The sequence below is a fragment of the Pempheris klunzingeri genome, chromosome 3 (assembly GCF_042242105.1).
Source record: "Pempheris klunzingeri isolate RE-2024b chromosome 3, fPemKlu1.hap1, whole genome shotgun sequence".
Lineage (NCBI taxonomy): Eukaryota > Metazoa > Chordata > Actinopteri > Acropomatiformes > Pempheridae > Pempheris > Pempheris klunzingeri.
In genome coordinates, this window is record NC_092014.1 from 25326723 (window position 1) to 25348688 (window position 21966).

The 21966-nt window shown below is 44.6% G+C and overlaps 1 protein-coding gene across 1 annotated transcript in view; it reads right to left on the bottom strand.

Moving 5' to 3' along the window:
• maml3 (mastermind-like transcriptional coactivator 3) overlaps window positions 1-21966 on the bottom strand; it is a 95803-nt gene that overhangs the window by 38946 nt on the left and 34891 nt on the right. The window contains exons 2-3 of the mRNA XM_070827631.1: window positions 7575-8315; window positions 5540-6478 (exon numbers count right to left, since the gene is read on the bottom strand). Of these exons, the coding sequence (XP_070683732.1) occupies window positions 5540-6478; window positions 7575-8315 (1680 nt within the window). The remainder of the gene's footprint in view (window positions 1-5539; window positions 6479-7574; window positions 8316-21966) is intronic.

Consider the following 21966-nt stretch of genomic DNA (forward strand, 5'->3'; position numbering starts at 1 on the left):
ACTCACTCGGCTATTACCACCAGTGTCAGCTCCATGTGTGTGTGGGTCCGTTGGTGTGTGACACCGTGATCTCCAACACGCACGAGCACACACACTTCCACATGCATATGCATGAGGCTGAGGCCAACACCTGTCAATCCACTCTAATCCAATCATCAGTCAGATAACCCCAGAGACCCGCCCCTGCGCTGCTGGCTTTATGCTGCTGCATGCATGCTTGTTCAACAAGCCACACCCATCTCCCAATCATTCTGCCCCTTTCTTTCTCTCTCTCTCTCTCCCCGTCTCTTTCTCTCTCTCTCTCTCTCCCACATACAGTGACATTCACACAAACATCTTCCCCAGCCTCATGCATGCGACTTTGCTCCCCCATTTGCTGCTTCCAATGAGACATCCACCACCGTGGCGACGGTAACTGCGACAACAGGAATAAATTAGCGTCATGGCAATATGCAAAGTGGCGGTGCAACAATTAAAGCTTGACTAACGAGCTTTTGAGGAGCAATGCTGAAGTTTCCCCAAGCAGCTTCTAACTGGATTAGCCCCCACACACACACACAAGCCAAAAGCTAATGTACACATACAGTGAGGCAGACAAAGACTATAAACACGGCTAGCATCACTTCGCCCAAACACAAACACCATTACCATGGGTGTCTCAGGGGACATCAACATATCAGATTATCAAATTATCCTACAACAACAGATATACATACACACATACTGTATGTACATAACATAAGTCCTTCATCATACAGCTAAGCTTTGTCAGTCATTTACAGATTTAGCATTGTTTTACTGTCCAGCCAAGGCTTTGTCTATGACTATATCTACCACTATTACTGTTAGATATCAGAAAGTGTGAAAAGGTGGCCTCTAAACACAGAACCACTTCTACTTCTACTTCCAAGTTTGCTAACACAGAGGAATCACTGTTGAGAGATAGGATCTCAGTGTGCTAGCTGCTGTGACAGGATACAGTGGTGAAAGTGTTGCTATTATTGCCCCTGGTTACTTAGACTATATGCTAGCTTAGCCATGGGAACACAATTCAATACAAGGCATTGATTACAATCAACACTGCTTATGATCCATCTTTTTGGTTTCTGTTTAATACCTTGGGTTTCTCACCTTGACATACTGAAGGACTTTGGAGCTTTTTGACCAGTGCGCCTACAGATAGTTTGAAATCTCTACTATTAAAGAGCTGATTGCCAAGACCTTATTAAAACTTGACAAATATTGCCAACTGCATTCAATCTAATATGACCCACCTGTGTTACTGTACTTGTAGTTTAGTTCACTTTCAGTGTTAAAATTCAATGCCATCAAAACAGCCTCCACAGATTTTGTATCACACTTCAATAAAGCTGGTGATTTAAAAGAGATTTAAAATCCCCTTTATAAATGCAATAGAAGCTGAGATATCCTTAGGCCCTAGTGTGTGTAAAATTTGGTGGACTTCCCCTATAGGTGTTTCCACTAGTTGTTGACATCCTGTACATATTGATGAATACTGATGTCATCTGCAACAATTTCCACCCTAATAAATGATAACTAGTGCAAAAAAACAGCCCACTGTAGTGTCTGTTGGATTACAGTTGATAGGAAAGCTGTGGGACTATTCACTAAAAATAGACTTACTTACTTGCTAATTACATAGTCATTACAGTTGGGCTGGCTGCATGTAGAACAGTGAGTATTTTGCATATCTCATGCTCAGGTCTGCATTGTTCACTTATTTCTGTCTTTTTAGGCTCCAACTTTCTTTTTAATATGCTCCATCCTCCGTCTACAATAAATCTCTATCTTTCTGCATTTGACTTCTCCTTTAAGTCAGTTTTTTTCTCTGCATATCCTTTTCCACTCTCTACCCTGGTCTCTAATGCTCCTCTGCTCACTCAAATAAATCTGTCCACTGCCCCTTCTACCCCCCCCCCCCCACACACACACACACGCACACAAACACACACACACACACACACACACACACACACAAACACAAACACACAAATCTATGAAACACACAAACATACATGTGCACAGACTCGCATTCACTCACTTACGCACACAAACACACAGCCCTCCAGGCAGCAGCCACAAAGGCCCCATATTAATAAATCTGCTCCTTTATTGGTGCTGAGTGTCTCTGGCAGAAGGAGACAGAGAGGGAGGAGAGGGGGAGGAAGGAGGAGGAGGAGCAGGACAAAAGACACAGAGATCACCGAAAGGGAGGAGGAGGTGACTGATTGAAGCCATATCATGAACACAAGGGAGCTGGAGTGAGAGAGACAGAGAGATAAAGGTAGAAGGAGACAACACTGACACCGGCACACACACGCTCTACTGACCATAATACAATGGCCCTCAGATAATAAGCAACACCATCACAAGAACTATACAAGTGTGAGCATTCACATGTGTGGGTGCGTTAAGGTCTAGTCCAGCCACACACCCTTAATGTGCTCCGTCCTGTGGATTATTAAGGACACCTGACACCTGGCTGATGCACTGGAGTGTGCAGAGCGGGCAGTGTTAGTCGCTGGGCTCTGGAAACAAACTGCCGGAGGGGGGCTTTCAGTAATGACAGCAGCTAGCTGGGCTTAGTGGTCCAATCTCAGCCATCAGTCAGCTGTGACAGATTGGGGATATGAGCTAAGGAGCCGTTTAGCTTTGGTGTTTGGTGTGGTGTGTGAGTGCATGTGCTTGTGCGTCTGAGGGAGGAGGAGTGGGGGGAGGCTATCAGTGCTGCTAGTGTTGCAGAGGCATCAATACACTCTCGACAGGCCATTTTCCTATGCCTATTCCCAGCTCTGGCTTGTTGCTGGGGCAACTGCCGCCATTTTACTCTCCCTGGCTGCACCTATGGAAGATTTTATAAAACAGCGATCCATTATCTGTCCGGTCAACTGTTTTAACAGTTGAATGATGAGTCGTACCGTGTGGCAGCACGTCATTGTAGCTCTTGTGGTTATTGTGTATAAAGTGTGTTTTTCCATATTTTTTCATGTGTGTTTTCGACCAGCAATGTTGACTACAGCTTGGAAGAAAGTTGTATACACAAAGGACTGGAGAAGGAGTCAAACATCCCATCTCAGCTGAGCTGAAGAAGCCGTACTGCAGGTGCAGAGCTGGTGCTAAGTGTAAGTCTAAGCTAGCAGCTAGGAGAAGGAGATACAAGCCGGCTTTACAATCGATTACCATGGGAAATGTCAACTCTCTAACGAGTGTGAAGAGCGAGAGGCACTTATGAAGAACCTGCAAACATACAGTGAGGGCATTTTATGTTTGACCGAAAGCTGGCTGAATGATAGCATCCCTGACTCCTGTGTGGATCCACCTGGCTACACTGCTGTATAAGCAGACAGAGAGGCCAGAGCAAGTGGAATGAACAAAGGCGGAGGACTGAGTATGTTTGTGAACCACAGATGGTGCAACCCTGGTCACATCACTGTAAAGGAGAAAATCTGCTATCAGAATGTTGAACTGTTGGCAGTCAGTCTGAGACCTTACTATGTACAGAGGGAGTTCTCTCACATCGTTGCCACTAGTTGTTTACATTAAACCACGAGCTGGGCCTAGAGCTGCGTGTGACGTTATTTACAGCGCTGTTGCAAAGATACAGACCCAGCGCCCTGATGCATTCATTGTGATATCAGGAGATACCCCAGGAGCCCCCAGGAGCCCCCAGGAAGTGTACCAGGCTTTGATGCCAATTTCACAAAGTGGCCAAACCGTGGTATTACAACAATGGTGTCCATCAGGTGATGCCATTGGGTCCAAAAAACTTTTTTCCATAGACTTACATTGTGAAAGTGACGGCTGTAAATCAGATATCTGATATATTTTTTGAGAGTCACAATCCCAATCCAGAATTTGATCCATTCGGTCCAGTAACATTTGGGAAGTCTAGAAGAGCCACACAATTAAACAATTTGAATTGTATTCCCATTCATTATAGCAGAGGGCTAGTCTGCTCGGCAGACGCGAGATGCTGGTCCACATGCTCCAAGGGCCCAGCAATGTGGAAGATCCAGGTGCTTTTGTGCCCTGGAATATGGGCTTTTTTGACTTCCTGTGCCACTGAACAAGTTTCATAGCAATAAATGGAGTCCTGCCTCCAACGTTGTTTCCAGTTCTCTTTATACATCCATGGATTTCAATCATGTCAGTCTCACCTCCCATCTAACTGGCTTTACACATTACATAGACTGACCCACAAGGGAAAGCAGGACACTTGAACTGCTTTATGCAAATGCCAAGGAGGCATACTCATCTTCCATTACTTGGCAGATCATTTTTGAAGTCTGCTTACAAACCCAGTGTACTGAGGCAGCCTGCAACCACCCGCACATTCAGGAAAAGGACACCAGAGGCCAACGAATTTTCTGGAGTCACAGAAAAATACCAATAACTTACAAGACAGATGTTGACAGACTGGTTGATTGCACTACAGCCTAAATTAACTTCTGTAGGGACACAGTTATAGCAGTAAGGACTGTATGCTGTTTTCCCAATAATAAACCCTGGATCACCAGTGACATTAAGACACACCTCAACCAGAAAAAGGAGGCCATTAGGAATGGAAGCAAGGAGAAGTGTAAGGAAGTGCAACAAGAGCTAAAGAGGAGTCTAAAGCAGGGCAAGACCTCCACCATCTCTTCCACTTCGTCACAGCGCCAACACTGTGGCAAGGAAAGGACATCGGGGTGGTGCAATCCTACAAATACCTAGGTGTGCACCTGGACAATAAACTGGACTGGTCCCTGAATACAGATACCCTCGACAGAAAGGGACACGGCCAGCTATTTTTCCTCAGGAGGCACAGGTCCTTTGATGTCTGTATTGAAATGTTGCTCATGTTCTACCAGTCAGTTATGGTTAGTGTACTGCTTTATGCTGCAGTCTGCTGGGGAGGCAGCATGACAGCTGAAAACACCAGGCGGCTGAACAAGCTGGTTGAAAAGCTGGCTCAGTGCTGGGTAGGAGCCTGGATTCACTGGGGAAGGTAGCGAAGAGATGCACACGGAGTGAGCTGCAGGCCACCATGGACAATGTGAGCCACACTTACTATTTCACTACAGCTGCAGTGGACAGACTGAGCAGTGTCTAAATAACCAATCTTGTATTTTCATTTCTGGATCCTTGCCATTGGCCATTCTGTGTGTAAAAATGGAGTCCAAGTTTTATTTGTGTATTTTATAGGAAGCCTTCAGTGGACATCCAGTGTTATGTACAGCTGCTCCAGGATTGACAAGCAAAAGCTGAAGGATGTTTTGCTCTCCTCCTAGGGTCATAGGTTGAGTGTTTTGTAATAACATGGCACTCATATAAACAGTAACTGCTTTCCATTTTCATCTGAAGAATGATTCTAAGATTAAAGCTCCAGCTACAGACACACTACAGTTGAAGGAAACCTTCCTCCTTGACTTGTGCAACAGCGTCAACTACACTTGAACTGCACCAGCGCAATAAAAACAGGCTTGCCAAGCTGCACTGATTGGAAAAGGTAATGCAGAGCATTAGAGAGTTCCCTTACCTGTCCATGAGGCTGCATAGCGCTATAAGGTATCTTCTGCTTCATTAGCAGCATCCTCTTCTGCTCCTCACTCAGGTGGGCAGTCTGTCCCGGAATTGGGCCCTGAGTCTGCCCTGGTCCCGCACCCTGGCCACTGCCCCCTGCACCACCCATGTAGGGAGGCATCATGGGATTCTTGACCTGATTGTTCCCTCCCATGGGTGGAGTCATCCTCTGGCCTATGTGGTCCACCCCACTGCCGCTGAAGTGACTCAACGGTTTGGTGTTGTTGTAGGACAACATGGCTGCCGTTTGCTGCTGCTGCTGCTGCTGTTGTTGTTGCTGTTTGGACATGGAATTCTGGGTGATGCTGTTTGGTTGTTGCTGGCCCATTATGCCCATGTGGTTGTGAGGGAGGTAGTTGTTCATGGGGGCTTTGGGACCATTGTTGGGGGCCATCCCAGCCACTAGAGGGCCCTGTGATGTGTTAAAGGCTTGCGGTGGGTACATCATGGGGCTGTTGGGTTTCTCTTGGTTAAACGGACCAGAGTTATAGGGACTGGTTGGAGCGCCTGCAGGGGACCAGTTAGCTGCTTGTTGCTGCTGCTGCTTCTGCTGAAGCAGTTTAGCACGTTGCTGAGCCATTGCTTTTAGCTGCTCTGCTGGAGAAAGTTCAGGTGTTACTTGCCCTACAGACTGACCTCCAGGAGCAACCCCAGCCGCTCCAGGTCCTGTGCCCCCTTGACTGACCCCTGGACCTGGGTTCATCATGTATCCATTCCCAGGCCTAGAGACTGCTTGTGTCTGAGCCTGGGTTGGGGTCTGTGGGGAGCGAGCCACGCAGTTGTGCAATGGGGAACCTGATGCCATGGCAACGGCTGGAGACTGCTGCAAAGGTTGCTGAGGCGGCGTGCCATTGGCAGTGGTGGCAAACTGAGGTCCTGACGATGATGGTCGGACCTGAGCAGAGGAGTCCAAACACAAAACAAATCCCACTGAGACTCATGTACTACAAACTTACATGAAGAGCTACCTTAAATGAATGAGCTTAGCTTAGAATAAAGACTGGAGACAAGCAGAACAGCATGCCTGGCTCTCATCCTCTCAACTTCTGACATATGCCTATGGAAGCTGTCTCTTGCTTGTTTAATTGGTACACAAACAACCAAGTAAAAATTAACATTTGTGAGTTTAGGGGGAGTTACGTCCGGAGACTTGTTGTCAGAAGACCTGGTACCATCTTGTACCTGACCTGTACTAAAGCCTGTAATCACCAGCCAAACCTGCCAACCAGCAGCACAGCTGAGGACAGAGGCACTGGATGGATGGTTGGCTAGATAGACAAACTGCTTTTTGTGGGGAAATAGCATGTGACTACCTATTAACTTGAAACTCATTTTTACATTTCTATGTATGGGTATGTATTAAACAAATTAGAAACAGCTTGCTGATCAGACAGCTTTTGTTATGTTGGTAGGTGTATTTTTTACCTTTGTAGAGAACCAGGCTAGCTGTCTGCTCCTGGTCTCAATCTTTATGCTGAAAGTAAGATAATCACCTTCTACCTCACAGCGAACTGCTAAAACATTATATAGTCATATTATTAGCCCAGTACACCATGCACCTAAGCATTTCATAGTTGTTTGTCTCTTGCTCTGCACATCTCTGAATATATTACTAAAAACTGGAATTAGGAATCTATTTCCATGTAAAGCCAGTTCAAATGATCTGATTTCCTGAGAAAGTTGATGAATTCAAAGTTGCTGTCATTGAAAGATATTTCAGTGACAAACTATTACCTAGAACTCTCTCATCTGAAGAACTGTTGTGTGCATGCAGATTATAGAACATGGATTATGAACTTGTATGGTATGTGTGTCTCTTACAACTAAAAGCAAACAGGAATTAAATTGGTACTCCAAGTGAGTTACACACATACAATGTACTATGTAAATGTCATTTGGCCTTAGACAGATATCAGTCTATCACAGAATCCCCTCAGCTAGTCACAGTTTACTACGATAGGACATCTTATTGACCCTTTTATGGCACTGACCTGTGGTGAACCCATGGGAACCTGTGGGGCTCCTTGTGGAGGTTGAGGAGGAGGAGGCAGGGCTGTTGTTGGTGCTGCCCCCCCTCCCGGTGCCGTTGTATTCCCAGATGCTTCCTGTGGTCCTGGTGTCTGATTATTTGCCGGCCTGCTAAAATCTGTCTCTTTCTTGTCCTCAAAGTCCTCATTGAAGAGGTCATGCATGTCGTCTTCTGGCACCGTGTTGGCCAGCTCATCGATCAGCTCTTGCCACTCTTGGTCATTGAGGTTGATGTCAGAGAACAGTTTGTTCTGGTTGGACAGGGACTGGGGATCAGAGGACTCCATCCCACCTCCGTCATCCAGTGGCTCCTGTTTCAGGTCTTTGAGGAGGCTAAAGCTGTCCTCCAGGTCCAGAGAGCCATTCAGCTTCATGTCTGGGAGATGGCTGCCTCCGTTCTTCCCTAGCTCGTCTGGAGCCTGGCCCACATGGTTGCCGTTACTGTTTGTAGTGTTGTTTCCGGTGGAAGTGTTGGGCCCACCAAGTATGGGTTTAATGTCCATTTGGTGATGCAGTGGAGAGATGGGGGGTACATTGTTGTTCTTGTTGTTAGGGAGGCCTGTTAGTGAGTCCAAACCACTGGAGCCCTCCTTCCGCACCCGTTTGGTAGTCGGCGAGTAGCTGCCTCCATCACAGATGCCATTCTGTTCTCCATTGAGGGGAGAACGTGCACTGTCCAGTTTCCTCTTTACAGTCTCCTGGAGCTAGAACAAACAGGGAAAGAACATGGATTAGGGCTGGAGGAGCATCAGAGATAGGACATGTTAGCAATGTGAAAACTCTGATCTCTGGGATGCTAACAATATAAAAAGAAACATGAGATACGAAATCAGTAAGGCAATAGCTGCTTCCTCAACAACTGTCAAGGAAGTGAAGGAGGTATGCTGAAAATCTAAATATCACAAGATAAATCAATTGTACTTTCAGAATCGATTAACTGAAATGATAATGACATAATAAGGAGTTCTCACACAGATGTGTGTGTGCGTGCACATCTTCTTAAGCCTAAAGTAAAAGATGATGCCATGCTACAAGAAGACCAACAACCCTCTCTATGAGCAGTCCCAACAGGCTGGACTGGAGGGAGGTAAGGAAGGATCAAAAGAAGACCTTGTTCCATCTGTAGTATTCTCCCCATCATGAGCATCAGCTAGCAGGGGGATGACCTGCCAAATCTACAGCAATACCCCACGCCTTCCCGTAGGCAGCCTCCGCACAGTCCGTGTAACTTAACAGTGTCCCTGCCTCTGTCATGGCACAGGCGAGATAACAACAGGGTGCAAACAAATGTTGCCTGGCAGTTAAGGTAATCACTATCATAGACCTGGGCTGGAGAGGAGAGGAAAGAGGAGGAGAAGATGGATGCACAGCAAACACAAAGCAAACACAAACTGAGACAGCAAGACAGATGTGAGACATAGGGCAGAAAATGGGGAAAGGAGCAGAGTAAGACCACATCATTACAATGAAAGAATTGTTTCCATTTTGGCCTTTTATTTACGCTAAGTAGGTTTATTCAATCACAGAAAAAACATGCCTTTCAAAAACGCTCTCACAACTGGATACCTGTGAAAACAGAAATCTCACACTGTAGTGCTGACAGTAAAACAGGGTCTTTAGAATTTTAATATCACTGGGGGGATAGCTTAACAGTTAGCTAACATTTTTGTTGGATTGATGATACGTGGCCGGTAGTTAATGCAGTAATGAAACTTTTGCCAATGCTTGGCTGAAAATATGAAGTATGGCAGAAGGAAAATATACTCGTCCTGTGCACAAACTTTCAGAGTGAATCTGTGGTGTTTGGATAGGAGTTTGACTTTTCCTCTCTACAATCCCTCAGTTGGAGTTTTGTACAGCAGCAGCAGCACAGTAAAATGTTGCAATGGATAGCAAAGCCTTGGTTGGACATCAAATAAGGGAAAATGCAGAGAAGACCTCATCTGAACTACAAATATATTTTTTTTAAACCAGTGATTATCCTCTGGTGTGCCAACTGTTCTGGTGTCAAAGTCTTATTTACATTCAGGACATTGGATACTATTACCTCCAAATACTGGCTAGTTAGCATAAGACATTACCAGCATTACAGAGAACATGGCCCAATATCTGAGGAGGTTGTCACAAGAAGAGAGAGCTGGTGATTTCATGTATGTACGTAGGCACACTGTAATCTTCGTCCCCGTGAGGAGAGCGAGGGAGATGGCAGTGATGTAGGCACAGGTAAATGAGGGAAAGTGGAACAACTAAACTGATGAAAAAAGGGAGGTAAGTGCATGAAAATTAAGATATCTGTGCAATTTAATAAACTCTCAATCTCAATTTTACTCCTAACTCCTGCTAATTTCAAACCCTAATGAAGCTGGCAGAAAAATAGTAGATGCTATTAAAATGACGGATGGGAAGCAGGGACCTCATTTATGAAAGGTTCCCAGGGTGCAGACTTAGTGCTCCGACCCAAATCCAAGTGAAAAGTTTAGGATTCACACCAAAACGATGATCTTGGTGGTGAAATCAGTACCACTGGCTTGCATTCAACTTAATTGCATTAAGAAAGGATGGTATACTTCTAGTACCGTTTCATTTCCTTGTTCTACACATACACCAGATAAAGTCTGTACTTCAAAAGCCACCAAAGAAGATTCTCAAGCTGCAGATTCTGCAACTCACTCCCGGCTAAACTGATTTGATTTGATTTGTCAAAGAGAACAATGTTTAAATATTTTCAAATGCAGCTGACTATTTAAAGGAAGTGAAATTAAATGAAATATTTCAATATAGCAAACATCTGGCATTATTAAAACAAAAATTGCATCAATGTGCTTACTAAGACCATGTAATGACCACGTAGAAAAAATACACCGGATAATATCCTGGAAATAATGTAATTGAATGAACCCTTCTCATATTCAAACCTCCCTCTTGTTTTATTCCCTCTATCCTTTAACACACACCCACACACACTTGCACAAACCTAGACTGTATAAAACAGCACAGTCGCACAGATGCACATTGATTGTTACACTTACAGTACATGTATCCTGTAGGTCTACATTTCAAACAGCCTCCTGTGAAAAGGGAGCTGAGAAGCGGTGACTCTCAGCTGTCACATTTGAAAGAGTCAAAGACACACACACACGCACAGGGAGGACCACTCATACATTTCTGTGTGTCTTAGCTCTTTGTTATTCAGATGGAACAACAGACAAAATGTATTCAGATTGTATTCTGACCCTGAGGTGGACCCACTCGAGCTGGCACACACACACAGACACACAACACATCACAAAAACACACCCACAACAACACTGAACACACCTTTTTTGAGTTTCTTGGTCTACTGGTCTGTGAATGTGCGTGTGTATGTGTATATGTAGGGTGGGGCTGTCAGGTTGGCTTTCCCCTCTGTTCTCTGATATGACTGACAGTCAGCCTAATTATCTGTATGGCATGATAAACACTATTAGTATTGACAGCGAAAACTGCAGTGTGTGTGACTTGAACTCTTGTGCTGGTGTAGCCATTAGAGGAACAACTGAGAAAAACACAGAAAACACACCACTGTCACGACACGGCCTCATCAGCTGTGTGTGTTTGTGTGGCTCTGCAATCAATGGGTCTAAATAATTCAGGTCTCCTGCATGTGTGTGTTTGTGCCTGCGGATGCATGCATATGTGTGTGTGCACGCACGTGTGTGTGTGTGTGTGTGTGTGTGTGTGTGTTACAGGCTTTCCCTAAATGCCAGTGACTCATGTTGATAATAACAGACTCGCCTTTCAAAGCCCACCTATAAAAACTCCCATAATTATCCAGGTGCTGTGAACTCTAACACCCTCCCACAGATACATGCGCGCACACACACACACACACACACGCACACACACACACACACACGCACACACCCCCAGTTCAAAACCATTACCAGTTTAACCTTTTTGCTCAAGTCCTGAATACAGAGACAGAAACAAATAACAAGGACAATACATGCCAACATAAAGAGGAAGATGGACCTTGGTTCTGTCTGCTCCGTACTCTATGAGTCACAGCATGCCTAAAGGAACATAGCAGGATGAATGACAAAACTGTGAGCCAGAACAAAATACTTAATTATTTGTTTCTTTTAGCACAGTGAGTGCCCTTATTACACCTCTGAATTATAGTAATATACCTGTTGGAGCTGGAAATATTCTAATTAATTTGACAATCCCTGCAGTAAAATTCATGAACTGAGAGAAATGAGTGTGTGCATGTGTGAGAGAAAGAATCAGAGGCAGGCGAAAAAAGAAGAAGAACTGGAGAGTCAGAGACAAAGAATTTTGAAGTAGTTTAATCAAACTGGAGTGCTTAGTAAGAGCAAAGGGAAAAGATCATCAGAGTGAAAAGGACCAGAGGATGTAAAAGACCAAAGAAAAGGAAAGAGAGCACTGCTTGTTTCCCCTCCTGCGTCTTTCTCTGTATTCTTTGACACAAACACCTGCTGACTGCTCCTCTGTTGGCGCACACAGACGGGGGGGTGAGAGAGACAAAGACAGAGGAGAGAGAGAGAGAGAGAGAGAGAGAGAGAGAGAGAGAGAGAGAGAGAGAGAGAGAGAGAGAGAGAGAGAGAATGACGAAGATACAGAGAGACAAAAGTAAGACAGACACAGAGATAAGGAGGAAGAAGGGATTTATCTGTCAGGCAGAAGGTCGTTTTCCTTTGAGTGGAGGAGCTACCAGAACATGAAGATGAAGAGGAGGAGAGAGGGTGAAGGAGAAAAGAGGTGGGGGGGGGGGGAGGAGATAGGTGGCTTGATGGAAAGGCACAGCGCACCAAATGACAGCAGGGAGCAAACGATGAGAGGGTGATCAGAGAAGGAGAGGGAGGGAGAGAAGAGAGACAGAGATGAACCACTAAGGTGCTGTTGTTATAGCAACCTGCTGCTCTGGTGCTTTGTGCACTGCATCCTCCTCCTCCTCCTCCTCCTCCTCCTCCTCGCCTCTCGCTCACTTACTCCCTCTCTTTAAAGGTTGAGCATCATATCGAATTCAAACCAAAGTCTCAATATTAGAAGAACGTGTCTATGTCGAGACACTTCTACAATTTGTTTTTTAAATGTTACAAACCAAATGTGGAGGTGTCTGGCAGACATGTCTCTCAGCAGTGGAAAGCTTTTGTCTGCAGGGTTACGCACATATTTGTCACAGAAGGTGTGGTAAACCTAACGAAAAGTCACACAGATATACCATCTTCTTTTTATTCAATGCTATGCAGCCCTTCTTCTTACCATTCTTCTCTATTCTCTCCCTCAACAACACATCATTTCCTTCTTTTCTCTATACAGACTGCTGGGGACAGTCCTGCTGATAACGGGCAGATGTGGCCATGTGATGCAGACACACACACACACACACACAGACACACACACACACACACACACACACACACACAGACACACACACACACAAACAGTAGTAGAAGCAGAGTGCTGATCTTTATAACAAAGACGGTAAGTTGAAACAAGATCTGGTTTACAGAATGTCAATGGTAAATGGTCTGTATTTGTACGGCACCTTTCTACTCATTTCAACTACTCAAAGCTCTTTTACATCACATCCTCATTCACACATCATTCATTCTGGAGGACTCTAAGTTGGAGGAGACAGTTCTTTCACACACTGAAGCTGCTTCAGGAGCAAGTTGGGGTTCAGTGTCTTGCCCAAGGACACTTGGACATGCTGACCTGTAGGAACCACCGACCTCCTTCTGAGCCACAGCCGCCCTGTCTCTCTATTGGCTGATCAGTCAAAAACAGTAGTATCATTTCATATCAGCATCCTGATTCTAGCATCATAAGGAGCTAACAATGATGTAGGACCAATCCACTAAATGTACTCAATCAGCCAACATTATTTGTCATTCAAATTTCACCACCAAAAGAGAAGATGTGGAGTTTGTCTGACAAAGGGAATTAGTCATTACCTACATTTGTAAAGAAATATGTATTAGTTTATTTAGGATCGAAGTTATGTTTAGTGAAGCTACAAAGATGAATTATGTGGCTACATTCAGGTAGCTGGATACAGGAAGCACAGACCCGTCCAATATATCACTCAGAACTGGCCAGGTTTTATCTGGTTTCCTTGGTGTAGGAGATAGTTTACCTCACATGTAAGTATATGTGCGTGTATGTGTGTTTATTACTGGTCTGGCCACTAGACTGTGAAATTAGTCAATTAAATCAAACAGGTCTTTAATAAGTAAATGTGTGTGTATGTGTGTGTGTGTGTGTTGATGGGGGATATAGCATATGCCACCTATCAGAAAAATGCTGCTGTAAAGTTGTTGGGTATCTAACATATGAGCACAAGATTGTCCTCAACAACGACCAGGTTTCTAAGAATCATTGGAAACATTATGAGAAAATATATTTGAATGTTTTTGTTTTGACCAGACATGGTGAGTAGCACTCAGCCTTTACTGGTCTATATCCTCTATAGAAAAGTGGACTATAAAAAGACTTCAGTGACTAATAATCCAGGAGAAGGATGCCACTAAAGAGCCAGTGTTTGCTACGATGTCACTTTTTCTACATATGACCGAAGGTGAGAGGTTTTGATCTTTGTTTTGATCTTGGAGAGTGTGACATTAATTTTAAAATCTCTCCACCTATGTGTCCCTCTATTGTATTACTACTCAAGTCATTCCAGAGAAGAGAACTGGGAGGATTTGAGAGAATATCATGAGTAAAAACAGGAGGGAGCGTCAGAGAGTCTGTCTGTCTTCACCTCGAAGACTCTGGTTTAGCAAGCACCCATCTAGCTGAAGTGTCATTGAGCAAGTCACTGAAACCTAGCAGAAGGGCCTCTTTGTGAAAGGCCCCGACTGTAACAGTCTACACTTTGGTCCAGGCCCAACAGGACCAAGGAACCAAGCTGGAGAGATCTGGAGGTCTGGACCTTAAAGGCACAGTATGCTTATATCATTTCATTAAGAGAGTTAGATTAGGAGATTGATACCACTGTCTATCAGACTATCATGTCAGTATGGTGAATATAAAGCGGAGCCACCAGCCAGTTAACTTAGCTTAGCACAAAAACTGGAAACAAGTGTTGGCTTTGGGTTTCTTAAAGAGCCAAAATCCCTGGCCTCTGACATGTTCACCTCATTGTGATTATGCCTGTATTTTATGCCTGAAACCCAGCTTTTGAAGATGTGCACTCTTTAGTTTTCCTGAGTAGAGTCCTGAGCACTGGGCCGTAGATGGACAGAACACCGAAACAAAGAGTCTGTGGGAGTGAAGAACAGAAAACTCCAAGTGACAAGAGGAAGGTACAAACAAAAGAACCATTTGGCTGCTGTCCCAGAGAGGGTTGTGTGTGTGCCTGTGTGTGTGTGTGTGTGTGTGTGAGAGACAGCGCCTGCCAGTCTGCCTCCTGTACACTGGGGGCCTATACACCCCTGATTTGAATACACACACATTTCTAATCTTCCAAACAATAACACCTTAACTTTTAGAATAATGCAGATGAATCTAGTTTTATTTTGCAGTTGGCAGTTAATAAAGCTTCTTCATCCTTCCGTGAAAATAAAAATTAAACTACATACTGGTGTTCTTATTCAGGGGCTCTGAGTCGGAATATCTGCACTGTTGTGTTGTGGTTTATTACACTGCTTTCTTATATATAGTATAAGTGCTGTGTGTGTGTGCAGGATGAAAGAAAGCACATGTATGAATATATGTCATCAGCAAATTCAAAACAGCTGACCTGACATAAAAACCTGGTGGCAACAGAAAACCGTCACTTTTTCCACATCTACGCCCATCCATCCCCGACCCCCCGACTCAATAAGAGAGGCCTTAATGTGTTTGTGTATGTGTGAGAGTGTGTGTGTTTGCAAAAGAGGTGAAAGAAAAAGAAGAAGAAAGGCTTGGACGAAGGAGCCAAATGTGCTCATAGACACATTTACAAACCATTACCATTAGCACACGACTTATTATCATGGGAGTCAAGGACTGTGTGTGTGTGTGTGTGTGTGTGTGTGTGTGTGTGTGTGTGTGTGTGTGTGTGTGTGTGTGTGTGTGTGTGTGTATCCCTGCATGTGTCAACGTATGAGCATGCGTGTGTTTACATTTTCAAGATAAAGTGTAAGTAAGAACGAGGGCAAGAAGAGGAAGGGAGGGGGAGAGAAGGGGGGGAGAGGGGACACTGTATGACTGTGTGTGTGTATTTGTGTTTTTGTGTGTATTTGGGAGTGTTTGTGTATGGTTCCTGGCCGTGCAGCTCCTCTCTATTTATAGAGCTGCGGCTCCTTCCTGTTTCTGGAGCTGTACCATCACGCTGGGTGGGGGGGGGGGTTGTGAGAGATGAGGAGAGGGAGGAAGTGTGAGTGGGTGTGTGGGAGGGGAGACTGGTCCTGTTTGAGTCTTTAGTAAATCAACAGATCCACCCCCTCTTTTTCACTCACATTTTCTCTCCGTCTCTCTCCGTCTCTCTCTCTCACCACTAACATCATCCCTTCTTCCTCCCCCTCCCTCTCTTAGTCAACAACATGGGCTCAGCAAGCAGCTACGAAAACACTACAAACATGAGAGGGAGAAGGAGAAAGGGGGAGAGACAGACAAACTAGACAGTGCTAGAGGATGATTAGTGGGATATTTTTGCATCGGATGGTGAAATTACATAGTTCTGATGCACAACGAGACACTGATGATTGGAAAACAGTTGGTAATGATTGCTGACATGAAATAACAGAGCAAACAGCACCAGCTGTTGACCCGCTACCTTTATTAAATCATCTGAGTGAATAAACCCCCTCTACTTCCTGATTTGATGTCAAACTGGGATTCAAGGTTTAGTTCTCTGGTAATCACGACACAAAAAGAGAGAGAGGGAAAAAAGCACACTGACTGAGTGAGACTGCAACCCCTAGAAACTGTCCAGCCCCTCCAGTCCTACAGCATACCACCCATGAAGGAAGAGCGATACTACAAATATACTGGGTTCTTTTTGAAAAAGCATTTCATATCAAGATTTAATGACAAGAGACCATCATTTTATTATGGAAAAAGTTCCAGAAATAATTGCTCTCATAGTATCTTTAAAGTACACTAGGTCACAAATGACTCTTCTGGTTCTTGCTTGGATTGCTTGCTTACTTGTTTATTAAAGACCAAGCATCAAAGTCCTGTTCAACTTTAGACTGGCTAACTTGGACACTGTTTCAACACCCCCAAATCTAAACAACATGAGGCTTTCCTTTTCACAGTGCCACTGTGTCCTAGCAAACACCAATGGATCATAAACTTGCAGTTTAAAGCTGATGCAAAGCTCACAGGGGGACCTCGAGTTAGAATCACTCTCTCAAACTAATGGCATTGCTCCTTTGTGGGAAGCCAGTTTGGGATCTATTGCATCTCTTAGCATCAAAGGTTCCACAACTCGTTGTGGTACTTGGTTGTGCATCACTGAATTTTGGTAACTAGGTGCTTGCTGTGCTGTTCATTTCGGGGGGGAAACCTCTACAAACAACTTCATGACCTGTCGGTACACAGCAACAGCTGCTCTTTACATATCCTTTTGATTTTATTTCACACTTACAACATGCATGTCAACAATATTAGGATCTTTTTTAATTCAGTGTTTAGGACTGAGGCTTACCTCTTCACATATTCTTTACACTGTGAACCTTTGCAAACAGCTCTGTTCAATAAACAGCTTCTGACGCTGGCACATCACTAGTTCAGAGATCCTCAGAGTTACAGTCAGTCTCTTCAGACTGACCAGCTGCTGTAGGGCCTTCCTCGCACTATATACAGGCGGATACAATGCAGCCGCTTGTCAAAACAGGATACGGACACACAAGAATAAACAAAGTTTAAAACTTGTAGGTGTCACGTGCTCCAGGTGACAACAAGCCGCTGGTGATGATGAGATGATGAGAGCGCACCAGTGCAAAGACATTCAGATATTCAAATTGGAGAAACAGGGGAAAAAACATCCAAAAACCAGTCTCAACAAAAGCTGTTGCATTGACTGATTTGTTCATGTTTTGAGGAAACATTTATTGTACTCAGAAATGAAGCACCTCCATTCAAGGGAAATCTTGCAACTCCGTCTCCAAGCCAGCTTATAAGCAAATTTAGAATTCAGTGTTTTAGTACAGCTAGTTGTGCTTGACCGCCGATATTTTGCTCATGCCGGACATGAATGAAGGGTGTCCAATCCTTTCCAAACCATCCAAAATGACTCCTGTCTGTGTGAATTTTACACAAAACATAATGGGACACTGTAAAAACACCTCTGAAACCATTACAGGAAAGCTGTGGTGCAGGCTATATTTTCTTAATGCTAACATTCATGTACCTGGGCCAAGTGTGCACTGTTCAAACTTATGTAAGAAAATAAACATCAGACTGGAAGTCCACACTGCCAGGCACTATAGTAATGATTCAGTTTGAGATAGGGCCAGAAATCTTGATCAGGACATCAAGTGGTTTCCCTGAAGCTGTTGATCACCGTTTGGCAGGAAGGCCTCTTATATTGTCAATATCTCAACAATGAAATGTGTCATTCATTCATCAAAAGCTTTTAGTCCTGTGTGCAGATATGTAAGAAGAACAGCATAACAGGACAGGAAAAGAAAGAAAGTGAAGAGTTTTTGAGGGGGCTCCTGATTTCATGGCCAGATGGTCACTAGGAGGGGCCTGACAGCTGTGTGTGTGTGTGTGTGTGTGTGTGTGTGTGTGTGCTAGAGAGAGATACGGACAGATTGTGTCCGACACCTGTCCTCCCTGGACACAACAACAAAAGAGAAAATAAGAGAGGCAGCTAAACTCAACATGGGCAACATCAAACGCAGGGAGAAAGAGAGCAGAGAGCAGAGGAAAGGTCAGACAGTCAGGGACAGTTAGCAGGGGACGGTCAGACAGACACCTGACGCCAAAAACAAAGTATGTTTGTGTGTAACATTAGTATCAGTCTATGCATGAGTCTACTGTACAAGCATATCTGTGTGTGTTTCACAGGGGCTGCTCTGATTGGCTCAGGCAGGCAATGAGCCCCAGAAGGCAAGCATACGATTGGCTGCATCAAAACCCAGTCATTTTCTGCCTCTGCCAGAGCCTGTCGTGAGGGCAGACTGGTGCACACACACACACACACACACACACACACACACACAGATTTGTGGATGCTCGGTAACAGGAACGACTGTTTTTTTCCCGCTCTTTCACCAGTTTTCCCTTTCTACATCGCTGCCTCTAAGCCAAGGGGGAGGAGAGGGTGAGAGCAAGAGCTACAGTGAGGAAGAGACGCTGCTATGGTAACAGATCGCTGTGGCAGCAAGGGGGGGTGGGGGGCTGGTGCCTGATGGCTATTTGGCAGCAACGCCAGAATCTCACTGGCTGCACACACGCGTCAGTGTGAATGAGTGTGTGTTGAGCAAAAGACATGCTGAATGGCCAAGTGTGTGCATGTGAGCCCTCCTGGGAGAAATGAACCCACTGAGCTGCAGTGTGTGTGCGTGTGTGTGTGCGTGTGTGTGTGTGTGTGTGTGTGTGTGCTCTGTGCTCTGTGCTCCAGATGTCCTTAGTCGTGCAGATCGATGGCCACACGAGAGCACATCCCACTAACTTGAGTCACGACACCCGTCTCTTCACTCCTCCCTCTGCCTCTTATATATCCAGGCTGCAGGACTCTTCCACTTCTTCCTCTTCCTTTCTTGTTTTAACGATCAAATACCTTCCTGTGGATTGACCAATCACTTGATCAGCTACCCTGATCATTTCACCCTAATGAGGCAGCAGCAGGATGTTGTCTAAATAAAAGAATGTGACTCCACTTCTCTCATCCCGGCTGCCTTCACTCTCTCCTCTCTAATTCTTTCTGTGTGTATAACTAGGTCATGCAGTAGTAGACTGCTGTTGCCTTGCCACTGTGCAATTCTCTGTGTGTGCGTGTGTGTGTGTGTGTGTGTGTGTGTGTGTGTTTACACAACCTAAACACACATTTCAGCTAGACCTGGAAAGAACAAAGTCCAATCCAGAACATCAGCATGCATTCTGGAAACAAATGCAAGATTCAAGTATGTATACAAACACATACAGAGATAATGTATGGCTTTTATAATGGGCAAACTGTGAATACATTTCATAAAGCGAGATGACAACAGTACCAGCTATAGTGTCTATAAAGATGATCATTCCAAATAAGTTGGAGAATATGGATGGGGCAGTGCATAAGGTGCACATGGGGACTGAGTGGCTCTCTCTCCTCTCCTCTGAAGCAATTGCTCCTCCCATTGACAGGCTTGGTCCAGGTGAACAGATAACCAGTAAAAAGAACAACAATGTAGTGAAATGTGAACAAGCTCTGCCATGCATCCCGCAGCAGAGATGAGGGACACAATTCGAACAACCTTCAAATAGTTCACAGTGACTATATTTTGCTTGAAATGCACATCCCTGGCAATTGTACATTTTGTTAGGAATAAAGCCTGCCACTTCCCAAGAACAGCGTAAAGCTCCCATCTGTTACATTGCTAGCAAGTGATGGAAAGTGAGGGGGATTAGCGCCTAAGTAGGAAGCTGAGCAGAAAAGGCTAACAGTGGAAACACCAACAATATTCTTAAACAGCTGCAACTGCAACATGGGCTTAAATTCCAGGACTGCCATGAGTTTGACATTGTACACATGATTATCTGTGCTACCCAACCAAGCAGCACACCTGTTACTGAAGGTATATCCTACGTTGGGATAACATTAGCATGCCGGCAGGCTTAGCAGATTGAATGCAAATATTATCTCATCCCATCCACTTTTGATGATGCATCTTCACTAGACTCAAGAAATAATAAAACATTTGCCTTGATGCTAGAAACCTCTGACTTTTTACAGGTGAATGTGTCAACATCTAAACTGCCTCCACACACCCTCGGTCCACCCACACCGGTGTTTTCACTTCAGCCTGATTAGACACGGGTGCACAGCCTGAGCCTGACTGACAGATCCCTGACGCCTCGGTTACTTTGTGTCACCTGTTTCAAGTGCCTTGAAAGGCGCCTATAAATAAAATGTATTATTATTATTATTATTAATCAGGGCCCATTTAGACCAACATAGATTCCTTCCTTTCCTTCTCCTATAGGTTCATGATGTTTGGTGACATCATAGTTAGCAGTATGGCTCCTCCCAGCATGAGCCAAAGCAGATGTCCATCCAGCCAGGGTCCCTGAAAATACCTCTGTGGGAGTGCAGGGCCTTTGGCATTCTACTACTTCATTCTATTAAGAGTACTTCAGATTAACTTGCCTTGCCATCAGCGTATGATAATGAAGTACATTGTGCTAATAACTTCTATACATTCAACACTCTGAGGTAACAAGTATTTTCAATGCTGAACTCTTTTCTTCATATTCTTGCTGCCTTTAGTTAGTAAAACAATGGGACTAATTGTTCTGAGTGTGTTTGTTCACCCCTCTGACTCTAGGAGCACCAGGGGAGCCTGCAGATAGAAAGGCTAATCTATCAAGACCTCTACTATACACCTTCGTATCTACCTCCGTCTCTCCTCCTTCTCTCACTCTTTCGTCCCATATTATGAGAGTCATGAGATGCAACAACCACTATGTGCTGTGTGTTTGTGTGTGCTGTCTTTATATATGTGTGGTCACTCTCGCTTCACTTGTGTAAACTGTACTTTATACCGAATCCATCAGACCCTCACCCATCCTCTAAAAATCCTTCTCCATCTCTCTTCATTTGTAGTTTTTCACCTCCTTACCACACTCGTTTTCTGTATCCATCCCCTTCTCTCTTTTCCTCTCCCTTAGTCTATCCCATCCTGTGTTATGCATCATCTCTCTCAGCTGTGCAGAGAAGGCAGACCCATCATTACCCCAGCATGCAAGTATTGATCCACTGCCCCAGTGTGTATGTGTTATTTTAAGATGCTCAGACCTGTAATCAGCGTGTTAATGATAGTTATCACCAAAGCGACAAGCCCTGTGTGGTTATTCCAGGCCTGTGGACAGCAGAGAGAGGCTGGGAGCCTAAACACACTCATACATACATACAGTATATACACACATGTACCAAAAGTTACGAGGGTGGATGGAGGCGTGCTGCTGTTCTAATGAGGGTGAGTGCTGCTCTGGGGCTCGTTGGGTCGCTTCCTGCTGTGTGTCCATCACATCTCACACACGTCTTCATTATCTCCCCAGGGCCACTGCAGGTTAAGTGTGTGTATGTGTGTACGTGCATACAAAACAGGTTTACGTGATGGCTGCTGTTTCTGACAGAGATGACATCATCTGTGGTTCCTGCAGGGACAGTCTGGTACTGCATCTTGCCTGTTTAGATCTTTTTTTCATGCA